We start from the raw sequence: 16,025 nt of genomic DNA, 5'->3' as shown, positions 1-16,025 counted from the left end.
ACTGTTGGAGCCTATTGAAATGAAATGTTTTGTATTGTAAGTTGCAGCTGTAAAAGGCAGCCAGGACATTCATTAAATAAGGCAAATAAATAAATGATGGGTTATTGTGCAGGAGCTGTGTTTAGTAGACTGCAACAAAGAGCAATCCACATGATGTAAACTTGTCCTAGTTTTCTAATATGCCTGGAGTAAAAATGCTTTTCAGTAACTTGTGCCTCAGTGAAACCAGGCATTTTCATATTATTTGTTCTGGTAGAAAAAATGAGTGACAAAAGAGTGACTGAATTCCTTTTTTTTTCTTGTGCACTGAGGGTACACACTCAGTAATTTGTGGCTTTGTTGCACTTAGAACATTCAATTCCTTCTAAAAAAAATGTGTGATCTGTCTTCTCACATTTCAGATTCTTTCTTTCATCTTTGCCATCAGTTTAATAGTGTAGCTTGAATGTTGACATTTTTACTGCACTGTCTTTAAAGTAAAAAAAAGCCTTCCACCTTTACTATTTATTTTAAAACACAGAGCTTTATAAGAAGGCAACATTACTAATTTTGAGAAAATGTAGCACTTGAGCAGAAGATGCATGAAGTAATAAGGTAACCCTTTCAAAAGTCTCTTGCTCAACTTTTCATACATTCATGTGTAGATTATATATAAACACAGCCATGGGTCCTTCCTAATTATTTTAAACATAGGTTATTTTATTTAAAGCCCTAAAAGATTCCTGAAGCAGCTTGCATGCAATCAGTAAAACAATTCCTGCATGCAGGCTTACAATCTTAAGAGATGCAACACAAAATGGGAAGGGAATGGCGGCCACATGAGTTAAGTCTTTCAGCAGGGCTGGTGGAATGGTGCCGCTTTCCCCTCATATTTCTCTGTGCAGCCTGTTGAAATAGTAGCTAGTGGTGACTGTTGAGGGAAGAGGAGGCTATTATATTGTATATTGCAGCCTTTCTTTTCAAAACATCTCAGTTGAAAATTCAAGTGCCTTTAAAAAACCAGTTAGGGTGGCAGTGAGTCTAGTTCAATTTATTGCTTGTCTATGAAGCTACTGTAGTGGTCCTGGCAAGTGTCTGGCTTAACCCAGTTATTTTATAGGCGTGTTATGAGAGTGAAAGGCTACTCTGAATTCCTTAGAATACAGATGAAACATACAAAATAAAACCAGTTTTATTTAAAGCATTTTTGGAGAGGTAAGCTATCTGTATGCTTGAAATTTAATGTCTAAAAGTCATGTTAGCAGAACAACTCCATGGGTGGCTATGTAGCCCACTAATAGGCAGCTAAAACTATTTCCATTTGCTTTCTTTTAGTACGTTCTTGCCATCTTACCTTTATCAACTCTTAGGAATGTTGTTTTCTGCAGTGTTTTTCTTTCCCTCTATGTATTTACCTTCATGCTGCAGCTGAGCAGGTAGGAATCAATTACATCAGCATTCCCAAACTTGCTGCCCTCTAGATATTTTGCCCAACAACTCCCATTATCCTTGCCATTTGTCTCTGCTGGCTGGGACTGATGTGAGTTGTAGCTCAAAACATCTTGAGGGGGCACCAGAATGGGGAAGACTAAATTACATGAACCATTAAAAAGAACGAGTCAGGTTACCAATCTTGAACAATACTCTTGTAGATCAGTTCCTTTCTGAAAATATTGCCAAAGGCATCCAATTAAAATTGGTCTATGCTGTGTGTGGGTATCCCTCGGGCATAGGGACCGTAGGGGTAACCTTACCTGCTCAGCCTGCTGCTCACCCCAGACCTTGACTGCCAAGCAATAACTCCAAAGCCTTTCTTGACGGTTTCCTTTATTGGTAAAACATCTGGGGACAGCCACACATCAAACTGCCTGCTTCAAAGCCTGCACCAAGAAGAGCATAAAGCAGAAGCCGCTTCTAGGAGGACCTGGAGACGTGACGGCTGCAGACCTCTTAAAGATACATTCACGTGTCACAGTGTGTGTTTCCTACTACACCTTTGAAAACTGATACCCCTCTTATGTAGTCATGCTTAACCGTGGGGCCTATCTTTTATGCCAAAACGGAACCCCTTTGTTGCAGCTAATGTGCATCTGCAGAAGAGCTGCGCTCTTACAAGAATAGGTTAACCGCAAAAGCCAAAATGTATAAAAGTGCTTGGGAAGGAAAGCGAGCAAGCGTGCAACTGCAAGCTTCAGCCTCATCCTGCCTATTCAGTCGGAAGGAATTCGCAGCTCTCCTCAACCTGGTGCAGATAAAAGTATGCGCAGAGTCGCCTTTGCCTGAATTCGGACGACACACTAATCAGGATGGGGGGTGGGGGGTAACAGGAAAAGAATGGGAAACAACCGTTGATAAGCGTGTCGTCCGAACCCAGCCTTTAATGAGACTGGCGCGAGAGGTTAAACGTGGATTGGCAGCACTTCGTTCAAAGGCCAGGAAGGAAGGAAGGAACGTGCAAAAGGCCTCCTTTTAGCTGGTCAATCGCAGGCAGCCCGAAGACAGCTGCGACGGGGTCCTCGCGCGCAGGAGGCGGATAGACCTCCTTCGCCTTCCGCCCAGCGACGCGCACGCGCTTGAGGTGAGCACTGGGCTCGGCGCAGCGGATGTGCCAACATGGTGAGCAGCCGCTTGCTTCTCCGGGGTAGCTTTTCGCGCGCGTCCTCCTCCTCCTGCCCTGTGTGGGGGTGGCTGCGGGGTGGGGGTGGCCGTGGTGAGGGGAATGAGCCGGCCGTGCCCCCGTAGCGAACAAATCAGTCTGTGCTTTCTAAGGACGTCTGGCGTACGGGTGGGGGTGGGGTGCGGGAGGAGGAAACTAATGGAGTTGGTTTACGGAGTGCGTGTGAGGGAGGGAGCGATAGGTTGGGCGTTGATTGGTTAATCGCACTGCCACTCAAGCCCCCCCCTTTTTCATGCCTGGCCAAAGAACGAACGAGCACCGTGCGGCTCTACGGGTCATGCCAGGGCCCACGCTTGCCCTTGTGAGAGTATGACGTGGTTCCTTCGGCCTCCCTGGCGCCGCCTTGGGACCGGAGTGTCCGACTCGGAGGCTTCCGGCTTTCTAAAGCGCTTCTCTTGCACGCCCCCCTCCCCTCCCCCGTGGGGCTGCGTGTCTGGAACTCCCCCCCCCACTCCTCCCCTTGTTTAGTTCTGTGGTCTCGCTGGGGAGTCCAGGAGGCGCCAGATCAGGGCTCCCGGTCTGGGCTCGTGGAGAAGCCCCGGAACAATAGCGATTCGCCTTCTCTAAAATTTGCTTTGAGTCACCTCGGGGAAAGGCTGATACACTGCCCGAGATGTAGATTGTTAAAAGGCCGGTGTACCTTGTAAGTGCGATGATAAAGATAGATCGGGATAGTTAAATGGAGCCAAGTAAGGTTAAGAAGCGAACCATCGCTTTTTTACATATTCAGAATTGTACTTAATTTTTAAATATAACGGTTTTATGGTGTAGGATATAAACTAATACAACATGACCAAAGAAAAGCAATATTTTAAGCCAAAAGTTTTTTTTACCTTTATTATATGCTGTCTGCAGTTTTCTGGGGCACAGTGGGGACATCTTTCCCAAGTAGAGCTTGGGAATAAATGTCTTCAATGTCTGCTTACCTCAGCCACATGTGCAGTCAATAGATGGTGCTAAAGCAAAAATATAGTTTATAATAGAATTAAATGCACTCTAAGCATTCTTTTTTATGATATGTAGCTTATTTATTGACACTGTAAATTGTTAAAGGAAGGTTTCTCTGGAATTGCTTGCCAAAGAAAAGTGCTAGGTAGGTTACATATTTGTATTTAGCATAATATAAAGCTAAATAAGATACATTTGGAAATATAAACCATTATGAGGAACAGAATGCTTATGCTGAAGTTCCTTTGCCAAATTGGAGAAGTATAATATTTCCTTATTGGAAAACCACAGAAACAGACAAAAAGGGTCTGTGGGGTGTGTGTGGAATCAGAATTGGGGGTGGGAGGGATCTAAATCCACACTTAAACTATTGGAAAAGTTTGCATTGGAAGATGTTCTGATGATAGAGCAGGAATAGATAACTTCTCACCATCCATGTGTTTTGGCTTATAATTCCCATCATCCCTTCAGTTTCTCTGTCATTACCTAATAGTTCCACTTCATTGTGAGACATGTGCATTTCACTGACATATATGAATGCTAGGCAAATCAACTGAACAATATTATTTCCAACTTTGAAACTGCCAAGTTTGCCTAATCTCGTATTTGCAATTGACATTCATTCATTTTTACTAATAAACTTATGAAACAGATTTTTTTCCATGGGAAAAAAATCCATCCTACATCACCAAACAAAATGCTACAAAAGATTGTGCAAGATTTCAAATTCTTGAAAGCTGGTGTCAGATACAGGAGATAGGAGTGTAGTTGTGTGCGCACAAGTATTCCATCTTTTTTATTGGTTTTATATATTACTTGTAACATGGAATTCAGGTTGAAACAGTTTTTAAAAATGATTTCATCTAACCGTAATATTTTTAAGGGAACACCACAAAAAGATGTCGTTATAAAAAATGATGCACCAGCTACGTTGTTCTTAGAGAAACATGCAGACTACATAGCTGCTTATGGAACCAAGAAAGATGATTATGTGAGTACCATATTTTAAGATAAGTTGAGTAGCATTTTTATTTCTTCTACTATAGTGCTATAACTGTTAATTTATTGCCTGAAAGAGAAAATTATTAGTGACGTAACTTGCAGATGGTTTCTCTAGGTCAGTGATGTAACCTGGCATGTATTATCTGACACCAAAGCTGAAGATTTAGCTCTTTAGCTCTAGAATTACACTGAGACCTAAGAAACATCATTTTAAACTAGATTCCACTTGCATGTGGTTGTCCTCTGAAATCTTCTGACTTGAAATTTTGTATATGAAATACTTTGAAATGAGACTAAAAGACTATTGTTAGTCTGAATCAGCACCAGAACCAACCTTCATCTGCAGCCTTGTATATAGTGTTGTTCGTATTCAGAGCAGGGGTGGGCAACTTGTGGTATCCTACAACTCACTTCATCCTTTACTATTGGCTCTGCTAGCTAGGGTTGAAGCTGTAGCTCTAGGCAGTTGGCCTGAGATATAGACCAAATCATCTAGACATCTGCAAGTTGTCTACCCCTGATGAGCTCTAGCATGAGTGTGGGTTTTCCATTCACAACCCCTTGCATATGCTGAACAGCTCCTTTTATTGAAGTATGCAAGGAAAAAGTAATGGGCCAGAAAACAGTAATACCTCCATATGCACACTAAAGGCCATGGGTTTCAGGAGGTTTCTGGATCAATGCATTTGTCTGTAAAACATGTTTTTTTTTTTTTTACTGTTCTCTGGATACAGCCTAATGTCTTTCAGATTTTTGCCTCAAATTTGAAGATGCTGTTACTTCACTAAAGCTAGCCATAAGTGTGTATATTTACTTTCCTGTTGAAGGTTTTTTTTCAGGATTTTTATGTATCTGGAGAATCCAGTTTATTTTGGTCTCTTAGAAAGCAATGATTGCTTCGCTTTCATTGTAAAAATTTCCTGCCCTCATCATTGCCAGTTTTATCTGGGTTTATTTCTTTTTATCTTTTTTTTAAATAGGAATGTGTGCATATGATTTTCTCTCAATTTATATGCGCATATATATATACACACACATAACTACAGTTAATTCAGAGGTTTCTAACTTCTTGGAAACATTGTTTAATTGGTAGATAGTGAGGCAGCTTTTCTGAAACTACTACTAGTTGTAGGTAATTTGAGCACGTGTTGAGAGCTAAGATCGCAATTTGTAATTGGACTATTACTAACTAGTTTTAATTATATATAGACCTGTAATGATTTAAGCAGGGAAAAACTCAAAAAAGAAGCAATGTTAATTTATTTATTTATTGCATTTATATCCTGCCTTTTTTTCCTCCAAGGAAACTAAGGCGGCATACATAATCTGCCTCCTTTGTTTTATCCTCTCAACGACAGCCCTTTGAGGTAGGTTGGACTGAAAGTCTGTGACTGGCCCAAAGTCACCCAGTGGGTTTCTATGGCCAAGTGGGGACTAGAACACGGATCTCCGGACTCCCAGTCCAACACTTTAGCCACTACATCACACTGGCTCTCTTATAATGCAACTGACCAGTGTTCCATATGAAAATGTAAAGGACTAATTGGTTTTGTTGGAGATGGGAAGGAGAGTAGATACACATTTATTGTGTAGTATCCAGATTTCTTGTAGTAATATAAGGGCTAAGAGCTATCCTATTGTTTTACACTAATAGATCCCTTAAAAAACAAAGTAGCTATTTATAGCAAAATTCCATTTTCTACAAATTTTGCTTTAAAAACAACAACTCCAAATTTGGTAGAATATATGATCACTTTCTTTAGCATTCTTGTACACGTTCCTGACTTCAAAATATTTTTGTATAAATATAAGCTATGGACAGAAGTACAGTGATCCCCGTAAGCAAGGCCTTTTGGTGCTCGGGCTAATGTGAGTATAACAGTAAGGGGGAAATTTGGGGGTTAAAACTGTTTAAGAAGGTCTTTGCTAATAATAAGAAATAAAATTAAACTTTGTGTAATTGGGATTTCTTCTTTTAAATAACTAAATAGGAAGTTACGTTCAATTTTAAGCTTACTTCTTTCAGTTCAGCAATTAAAACATTCTTTCCCCCTGCAGGAATACTGCATGTCAGAATATTTAAGAATGAGTGGTGTCTATTGGGGACTGACAGTAATGGATCTTATGGGACAGCTGCATCGGATGAGCAAAGAAGAAATTCTGGCATTTATTAAATCATGTCAACATGAATGTGGAGGAATAAGTGCCAGTATAGGTCATGATCCTCACCTATTATATACACTTAGTGCTATCCAGGTAAACACATGAGTGATGGATATCTGTTTAGTGCATAAATTTGCCATAATTGATCTTCCCGAGGCTATAATATTGCTAATCTTGCACAAATATTAAATATCAGCATGCATACATCCTGTATTAGAGATGCTACTTGTAACATTTCCCCTGTTTGTGCAAAGTTGTACACCTTTTGTGCAGTAAAATTAAAAACACTGGTGCTTATGACATAGTACCAGTAGGTCCTTGGGTCGATGATGAAGTTTGATTGTTTTATCTGAATCTAAAGTTGATGTGGTTTTAACATTTAGCTCTAGAATTACTCTGAGACCTGAGAATGTTCTGTGAATATCTTGAATTTATAGTGTTTTCAAAAACTGAGAATCTGATTCTGAATCCATGCATCTTAAATTTGAAACACCAGTGCAAGCGATCAACCGTGGTTTAGAGCAGCCTTCCCCAACCTGGCACTGGCCAGCTGTGTTAGACTATTGTTCTCAGCCAGCATGGCCATTGCCTTACTGACATTATATGAATTGTAGTCCAATCTGAAAAGTACCTGGTTGGGAAAGGTTTAGAAAATGGGAGGAGAGGCTACAACAGTCAGATGAAATGCCAAATTATGTTAAGGACGGGGGGAAATCATGCGCTCCCTCTGTCGTTGTTCAGCATTAACACCATATTGTTACTATTCCGAGTTAAGAGCACTCCTAAACTGTTAGTTCTCTATTCCTTATTCAGCACTGTACTTTTTTGTTGTACTCCTGAAAATTCCACAAAAACTAAGAATTGTGCTTTACATTATGCAAAAGTGTTACCTATGTAATTGAAACAAATACTGTATACCTTTGTGATCTGCAGGCATGCATGTACTTGGATTGCTATATGTTTAGCAGCTTTCCACTAAGTTCCCAAAATTCTTTTTAAACTCTCTTAATTTTTTTTTAAAAAGATTAATAGTTCAGTGCAAAACTATTCAAAGCAGCTGGAAAAAGGTCTGGTAAGAGAGATGTTCCTTGGATGTCATTATAACGTCACTGGTTTGGCTTGAATTGGGAGTTGAAGATGTTTGGCATTCTATGGCACAAAGTCATACCTTGGCACATGCTTTATTTTTAAATTTAAAAAGCCTTATTTGGTTGGATCTAGATTTAGTCATATTTAGAGTAGACCAACTGAAATGGTATTTATTTATTGCATTTATATACCGCACCATAGCCGAAGCTCTCTTAGTCATGGCTTTAGTCATAAAGATAGCCCTGATTTAAATAGGTCTGTTCTAAGTGTGACTAAACCAGGATCTAACCCCCTGTATTTTGTACATAATGGAAAAATGAGCATCACTTAAATGGGGTATAGTATATCAAAATCAGTATTTCTTAATGGAGATGAGAGAAATATAGCATCTGGAAACAAACAATTTGCAGTAACATTTGTTGCCATGATAGTACAGCAAACCAATGTGCCAATTAAAACATGTTGCTGATTTTGACATTCTCTTGGGTATTATATTCAGGGTAATCTTTTAATTCTAATAATCTTAATATGATTGGTTTTGTTTTGCAGATTCTATCTCTGTATGACAGTCTTCAGGTTGTTGATGTAAAAAAAATTGTTGATTATGTAAAGAATCTACAAAAGGAGGATGGGTCATTTGCTGGAGACAGATGGGGTAACCTTTTTTTTAAGTATTTCCATTTTCTGATACAATAATAAAAAGCACTCCACATCTTCACTTTTTTCTCCTTTGTACTGTGCATGGTCATGCATTTGAAAATCCAGAATTTCAGAGGGATTGTGATGGTATTTTTGTCTAAAATGGTAGCTTCTCAGATGTATGATGAGTTTTAATATATATCTGACTCTAAAGCTGATGTCTCATCATTTTAGCTCTAGAATTACTCTGACATCTGAGAACAGTATTACTGTGTAATGCTTTAAAGATCCCATATTATTTGCCTTTCCAGAACTATGTACTACTTTCACATATTGTAATTCAGCTGTGAGAACAAATGTTGCTTGTCTTAGTTTGCTGATATATGCACAGTTAAATAAGTAGTTTTGAATGTTTTATCAAGAAGACATGTATGCTGAGCTATTTAAAGCACAACTAGATCCATTTTACACAAGAGCAGAATGGGTGCATGGGTGCTTAAATTCTGTGTCAAAATATTAATAGATTAGTTTTCTGCTTGTTGAGTACAACCCCCCTTATTCTATTTGTTTTATACTGGGGGGAAATGTGCACTGTATATAAGATCAAGAGTACCGGCTAATGTAAGGTCTGCTGGTACACGTAGAATTTATTGAAATATTTTAAGCTGAAAACTGCTTGTGAAATTACTAAAGGGTTGTTTCTTTGGGCAAATTGCAGTGCAACAACACTTAAGTAATTTTTGAAGAACAAGAAGGAAAAAATACAGAAGAATATTTCCATAATCTTACATTTTTATCTTTGCATCTCTGTTTATAACCAAAATACTTCAATACCATGTGCACACTTAATTTTATTTCTTCCTGCAGGAGAAATTGATACAAGATTTTCCTTTTGTGCGGTAGCAACACTAGCCCTTCTGGTAAGTCCTTTGGTCAGAGGCAAGGAAGGCTTTCAAAGTTATATTTACCGTTAGGAATACTGCCAGAGTTGAAACAGGTACTGCAGTACCAAGGTCACGGTGGATGTCCTGTACAGACCAAGTCATACTGGATTTGAAGGTAGAAGAGCAGCTGTGGACATTTTTATGGAAATGTGGGATAAAATACTTTAATGCCAGAGGAGATTCATCAACTTGACAGTCGTTTAGCATTTCAAAAAGCAATAGAGACTGATCTATTCTGGCAGGCCTATCCAGTGGAATTTTAGAATGTTTTTAGGATGTTTTAAGGATGTCTTAATCATGTATGGTAAGTTTTTAATCAGTTTTATGTGTTTTATATTCGCTGTTGTTCCCTGCCTCGATCCAAGTGGAGAGGCGGGTAAGAAATAAGTTGTTGTTGTTGTTGTTATTGTTATTATTATTATCTAATGACGCTGCAACAACCCAAAATGTAGCATGCAAGGGATTCAGGTCCTCAGGATGTTATGCACTGTGCTCCCTTTCTCTCTGCCCATCTTTGGATAGCTATATTTCAGCTTCTCGGTCCTGGGGCCCTGGCAAAAGGTGAATTTGGTAACCTGCAGAGCACTGAGCCGTGGAGGTGTATTATATTATATTTGGGGTACTTGCCCTCCTCATCAGGTCTGCCGAGTTGCCTCAGTGGGTGAGGAATTATAAGGGGGTGAGGTGTGGGAGAAACTTTATGTTATGCCCTGTAGAGATGAATTGATAGTTTCCTTTTCATTTGCTGCTTTTTAGAAAACAGATTTGAGAATTGGGCTGAACACTTATTAATAAGTTTGTGGTTCAATATAGTTGGAGTTACAATAGGGAAAACTAATTACAAGGATTCACTCCTTTGTAGGGAAGACTGGATGCAATTGATGTGGACAAAGCAGTAGAATTTGTGTTGTCCTGTATGAACTTTGATGGAGGATTTGGTTGTAGACCAGGATCTGAATCTCATGCAGGACAGGTAAGTAGTGCTGCTTCTTAAGTAAACCTTGCAAAGGATTCTTAGTGCATGTTGACATTAAGATGCTAGGCTATTTGTGTTGGATTTTTTAATGGAAGCATCTCCACAAATCAGACATAAGACCTTTAAAGCAGGGGTGTGGAACTAGTTTTGGGAGGGTGGCCAGATCACACACACGCCTTTGTAGGTATTCTGGAAGCACTTCATCTGGGAACCCAGCTTTACTGCACGGGCTTGGGAAAAGCCCGCATGCAGTGAAGTTGCCCCAGAGGCATCAGCCAGCACCTTGGCAATTTTGCTTTTCCCATTGGACCAGGCAATGCTAGCAAGGAGAGAAATCTGCTGTGATTGGAGCTAATAGTGGGGTTCCCCTGCTTGCTACTTCCCCTCTCAGTTGGGAGAGGGAGCAGTGTGATAAGGAGATTCCCTTCCTCCTAGGCTTAGGGGGGGGGGGGGGCTTCAGGGAGGGAAAGGGGCTTCTTGGGCCAGAAGTTTCCCATTTCTGCTTTAAATTTTCCTAGTTTCTACATAATATAATAATCATAATGTTTATGATTATTCTACATAGTGTTTTCCTAAATATGCCTGCAAATGACAACTTACTAATTGTGCACTTTCAAACTGGGATTGAGGTAGCAAGTGTGGGATTTCTACAGATGTCTTACCTTGTTTCCCATGCTATAAATATCTTTAGCAATTTGGATGAAGAGAATTGGAACTGGAGTCTGAAACAGCAGAACTGAATTCAGAACAGTTAAGTGTTAAAATAAAGCTGCTTAATAAGTTCAGTAATAAATGTTTCTTGTCGGTACCATTGCAGACAAGATTAAATGTAACAAAGCTAAGGATTAAGTTGGAGGAAGGACTGGCATTGCGATCCTATCTGTTTTTGCCATGGAGGTACCACAGTGGCTAAAATGGGATTGTCTGATGGGCAAATAGGGCATCTCCATGCTTATGGGTGAGGCCCATAAGGCGTCATGCATGAAGCCTAGGAAGAACCCTTCTTGCCATGAGCAAGATAAATACTGGCACAGCACCTTCCATTGGTTTGTGCCTTCATACCAAGTTCTGTATTTTTAAGCTTAACTCTGCACCAATGTGGTTAATATGTTACCTTGCTAAATGTTTTCCATTTCTAGATGCTATCTCATTTGAGAAGCTTTGTGGGTTAAATCAATTTCATGATTTTAACGTTTTTGATTGAAAATCTTACTAATTAAAGTACATGGGGGGGGGGCGAGAGGTTTATAGAATTTGTTTTAAACATTTATTGCATAAATGGTTGGGATTCTTCATTGTAATCTTCCTTTGTTTTATCTATATTTTTAAATAGACATGAACTTTATATCTGTAATTTTAGATCTATTGTTGCACAGGATTTCTTGCCATAACTGGCCAATTACACCAAATAAACGCTGACTTGTTAGGCTGGTGGCTATGTGAACGTCAGTTGCCATCTGGTGGCTTGAATGGAAGGCCAGAAAAGGTATTAAGTTACATTTTGTATTTATTTACTACATTTCTATGCCGTCAAATAGCTGAAGCTTTCTAAAGTCATAAAGTACAATACGATAAAATATAAAAGTTTAAAATGACAGTATAAAATAAAAACCAAAATAAGACCTAGCAGCAGTGCAAAGATTTAAAATACAGTAACAGATTTAAAACAACAAAGTACAATACCTAGCAGAATAACAAGGTCTTCATTTGGCACAGAGAAGGGCAAAACATAAGCTCCAGATGAGGCTCTTTGGGGAGTTCATTCCACAACTGGAGTGCACAACAGAAAAGGCCCTCTTCTTTGTAGCCTCACTTCATTGGGCAGCTACCTACCTTACTTCATTTGGCAGGGATTCCTGGAGAAGGACTGCTGAAGACAATCTTGAGAGTCTGTGTGTGTGTGTGTGTGTATAGATAGATAGATAGATAGATAGATAGAGGAGATGATTTTTCAGGTAACCAAGTTCCCAGGCCATTTGAGGCTTCAAGTGTTAATACCAGCACTTTGAATTGGGCTCGGAAATGGACTGGCAGCCAGTGCTGATGGTAATGGACTGGCATAATATGATCATGTTGGCCCGTTGCTGTTATCAATTCTATTTTGGACCAGCTAAAGTTTCCAGACCTTTTTCAAAGGCAGCCCCACATATAATGCATTCCAGTAATCCAGACAAAAGGGTATAAGGGTATGGATGATTTTAGCTAGGGTATCTGTCTAGATAAGGATGTAGTTTGTACATCAGCCTAATCTGATAAAGGCGCTCTGCGCTTCTGAGCCTGCTTGTGCCTTTAGTGGCAATACTGGATCCAAGAGCACCCTGAAACTTTGAACCTGATCCTTTAGGGGGAATGTGACCCCCTCCAGAACAGGTTGAACATCAGTTAGCCAGGTAGATGAACCACCCAGTAAAAGTATGTTTGTCTTGCCTGGGTTGTGTCTCAGTTTATTGGCCCTCAATCCTGACCATTGCCATGCCCAGGCACTGATTCAGAGTGGGCCCAATTCAAAATGTTGGTGTTGACCTTTAAATTTCTAAAATACTTGGGGCCAGAGTATTAATTAAACAGATTATCTATGCCTGCAGGCTTACAATATAAAAAGTCATGACACACAAGGGAAAAAGCATGGTGTGGGAGGAGGAATGGTCCTGCTTCCTTTTTCATCTCCCTCTGTTGCAGCCTGCTTGAATGGCTGCTGGGGGTGACAGTTGAGGAATAATTAATAATTTATTTTAATTAAATGATTTAGCAAATATTGCATTGCTACAAATAGATACACTCTGAAAAACAATTTGTGGGTGTTATATTCAAGATTGGGTTTAGCTAGCAAGCTGTTTCATACACATCAGTAATCTTACCAGAGTATGAAAATTGGAAGCCTTTTAGAATGGCAGTTGGATTATTTCACAGTTCATTTTAAGGGTATGACATGACATTAACGTTTATGAGAATTGTTTTTAGTTTTTAAGTTTAGTCTAATGTGTTAAGTCCCATTTTAACTATGAAAATCTTAAGCATAGTCAACCATTATCTACTTACATATAGGGTATCTCACAAACTCCAGTTTCCTCTGATGGTGTAGAGGAAATTAGGAGCAGCAAATGCCCCAGCAAGCATGATAAAAGGAAAACATTAAGTAAGGGATCTTAAGACAATGTAAGTGTAGTTGAGCACATGTTTGTTGAAAGGAGAAAATCTCAAAGAAAGCTCTTGGAATTCTACTGAGTAGTAGGAATAGTCTTTCTCACAGATAAGGAAACAGATTTTTACATTGTTTTCACTCTTTATTTTTATTTTTTATGGTGGTAGTTTCTCACTCTGACCTAACATTTTTTTTTTGCTGTTGCTACTACAATTTTATTTGTCAGTTACCAGATGTATGCTATTCATGGTGGGTGTTGGCATCCTTGAAGATAATTGGCAGATTGCGTTGGATTGATAGAGAGAAGTTACGCAGCTTTATCTTGGCTTGCCAGGATGAAGAGACTGGAGGATTTGCTGACAGGCCAGGAGATATGGCAAGTTATCCACCTTCAATATTTTTATGTGTGTTTAACACTTCTAAAGCGATATGCAGGATTTGGGACTCTTTAAAAGGCTTCATATTCTGCAAACAAACAAAAACACAACCCACACACAGATGTGGCAGTCTTGGATCTATCTTGCACTGTTTCCATAAAAGATTATCATCTTCCCAAATCAAATTCCTCTCCCTCTAGATGATAAGGTAACTGACACAATAACTTCATCTGTAAAGCTAAGCAGATCTAGGTCCAACTGCTACCTGAATGGGTGACTGCTTGGGAGACACATGTGTTCCTAGGTGCAAGTTTGGGATACAGCTCATAAAATATTTGAAATCTGGAAAACAAATCTTGGGATCCAAATGGTTGCATGCAATGGATGGGGAGGCTTTTTTTAGCTTCTCATGTCAGTCTCATTGATGCCTTCACTCCACCCTGCCTGAACATCAAACATACCGCTGAAATGAGACCTTATCATACATTAGGGAGTGCCACTGGAAAGGAAAATTTGTGATTCCTGTCTTTGAGCGTACACAGGTGTCACCTAATTCTGGCCATATCATCTTGCACCAAAGCAAATGTACCTTTTATGCCTCTCTGCTGCCATCTAGCCTACTGGAGAGTTTCTTTAAGCGTTTGATGATTGGGTGATCCATGTTACCCTGGCTGATCAGTTTACATTTCCTGTAATTAGAACATTTACTTTAGTTTTATTTGCTTCTGAAATTTCCAAATAGTTACTAAAATATCTCTGCTGTAGTTCTTTCCCTAATTGAATCCTCAAACCTATTTGATACAAATAACTTCACGTAAGAACCTACTGCTAATGTTTTTAATGTATATCTTTGTATGTTCTAGGTGGATCCATTTCATACCTTGTTTGGAATTGCTGGACTATCGTTATTGGGAGAAGAACAAATTAAGCCTGTAAATCCTGTGTTTTGTATGCCTGAAGAAGTCCTTCAAAAAATAAATGTACAGCCAGAGCTTGTGAGCTAGGTTCTCATGTGTATAACATTGTCATACTCTGTTGCTTTGAATTTTTCCGTCAAGAGACATTTCTAAATGTGTTTACATGATAAATTACCACTTTTCTGTAAGCACTGTCATTTTGTATGTGGACTGTATCCAAAGTAAATAAACTGAGTGTTACATGTGCTTGAGGTTTTCAGTAACATATGTACATACACATTTAAATTGTCTTCATATATGTTTGCCTCTGGGCTCTGTTCCACTCATGTTATTTCAAAATAACATACTGTATTAGGCACAGTAGATAAATACTTGAATTGTGTGATATTTGACACAATCATTCACTCATCTTGGTGACAGTCAGCATGTACTGGACAGTGAATTGTCCTGAGCACTGTTTCTATGGAGAAAAAATTACTTGCTTATGCCAGTGACACTTTATGCACTTGAGTTCCTGTTTAGGATCTGCTATAGTTTTTTATCCAATTTGAATCACATTTTCTTGTACTACATTATAGTAGAAATGTTATGGTACTCAGGCAACTGCTTTCTATGAGTGATATCCTTTAATGAAGATTAATAATGCAATTATAATGTAATTTGGTTTAAACTAACGGCCTTGCTGAATTTTAGAATTGATTCATTTGCCCTAAAGTATTTATTGTAACTGTGATTTGAATCCCAGTTTCAGTAGCTTTTAGAACAGTTATATAGAGTCAAGACTAAAGCTATAGAAGAACATTGTTTTCTGCAGGGTGAAATATCTGCTTCCACTGGAACTCTAGAAGTGCCTCCATTTCACATTTGTCACAATTGTGCATTTGTATCTTGGCTGAAATCTAAGTATGAAATGGGATTCTGCTTGAAACAAATTAAAGCTAATTATGAAGTAAAGGCTTCAATTGTCTATCATCCATTGGAAGTGTAAGAGCATTGTATTTGTACTTTTTTCTGCTGATGTTTTGAGAAGTTACAAGATTTGGTAGATTACAAGAAAATGGTTTTCAGTCACATATTAAGGCCCAATCCATTAAACTACATCTGAGTGGTTCAACCAGAACTGAAAATAAAACTGTAGAAGCACAATAATGGTCATTCTAGATTTCTGCTTT

At 39.0% G+C, this 16,025-nt stretch overlaps 1 protein-coding gene and 3 non-coding genes across 4 annotated transcripts; all 4 read left to right on the top strand.

Moving 5' to 3' along the window:
- The first annotated feature begins 2,505 nt into the window (after positions 1 to 2,505).
- Positions 2,506 to 15,807, top strand: RABGGTB (Rab geranylgeranyltransferase subunit beta). The gene is made up of 9 exons (XM_063137299.1): positions 2,506 to 2,595; positions 4,488 to 4,595; positions 6,665 to 6,862; positions 8,408 to 8,513; positions 9,365 to 9,417; positions 10,304 to 10,414; positions 11,778 to 11,903; positions 13,786 to 13,935; positions 14,800 to 15,807. Exons 1-9 carry the CDS (start codon positions 2,593 to 2,595, stop codon positions 14,938 to 14,940), a joined length of 996 nt encoding a protein of 331 aa, XP_062993369.1. The 5' UTR covers positions 2,506 to 2,592; the 3' UTR covers positions 14,941 to 15,807.
- LOC134413492 (small nucleolar RNA SNORD45) lies at positions 4,721 to 4,804 on the top strand. The gene has a single exon (XR_010026500.1). It is a non-coding gene; the product is annotated as a small nucleolar RNA SNORD45 (small nucleolar RNA).
- Positions 7,091 to 7,175, top strand: LOC134413494 (small nucleolar RNA SNORD45). The gene has a single exon (XR_010026501.1). It is a non-coding gene; the product is annotated as a small nucleolar RNA SNORD45 (small nucleolar RNA).
- On the top strand, positions 8,674 to 8,754 carry LOC134413495 (small nucleolar RNA SNORD45). The gene has a single exon (XR_010026502.1). It is a non-coding gene; the product is annotated as a small nucleolar RNA SNORD45 (small nucleolar RNA).
- Positions 15,808 to 16,025: the final 218 nt, after the last annotated feature.

The sequence above is a fragment of the Elgaria multicarinata genome, chromosome 1 (genome assembly GCF_023053635.1).
Source record: "Elgaria multicarinata webbii isolate HBS135686 ecotype San Diego chromosome 1, rElgMul1.1.pri, whole genome shotgun sequence".
In the NCBI taxonomy this organism is placed as follows: domain Eukaryota; kingdom Metazoa; phylum Chordata; class Lepidosauria; order Squamata; family Anguidae; genus Elgaria; species Elgaria multicarinata.
Note: the sequence above shows the minus strand (reverse complement) of the source record. Positions and strands in the feature narration are given on the sequence as shown.

Coding starts and splice junctions, on each gene's coding strand:
- RABGGTB (XM_063137299.1), top strand. Junction 9,418..10,303: donor TAGCAACACTAGCCCTTCTG/GTAAGTCCTTTG, acceptor ACTCCTTTGTAG/GGAAGACTGGATGCAATTGA. Junction 10,415..11,777: donor CTGAATCTCATGCAGGACAG/GTAAGTAGTGCT, acceptor CTGTAATTTTAG/ATCTATTGTTGCACAGGATT.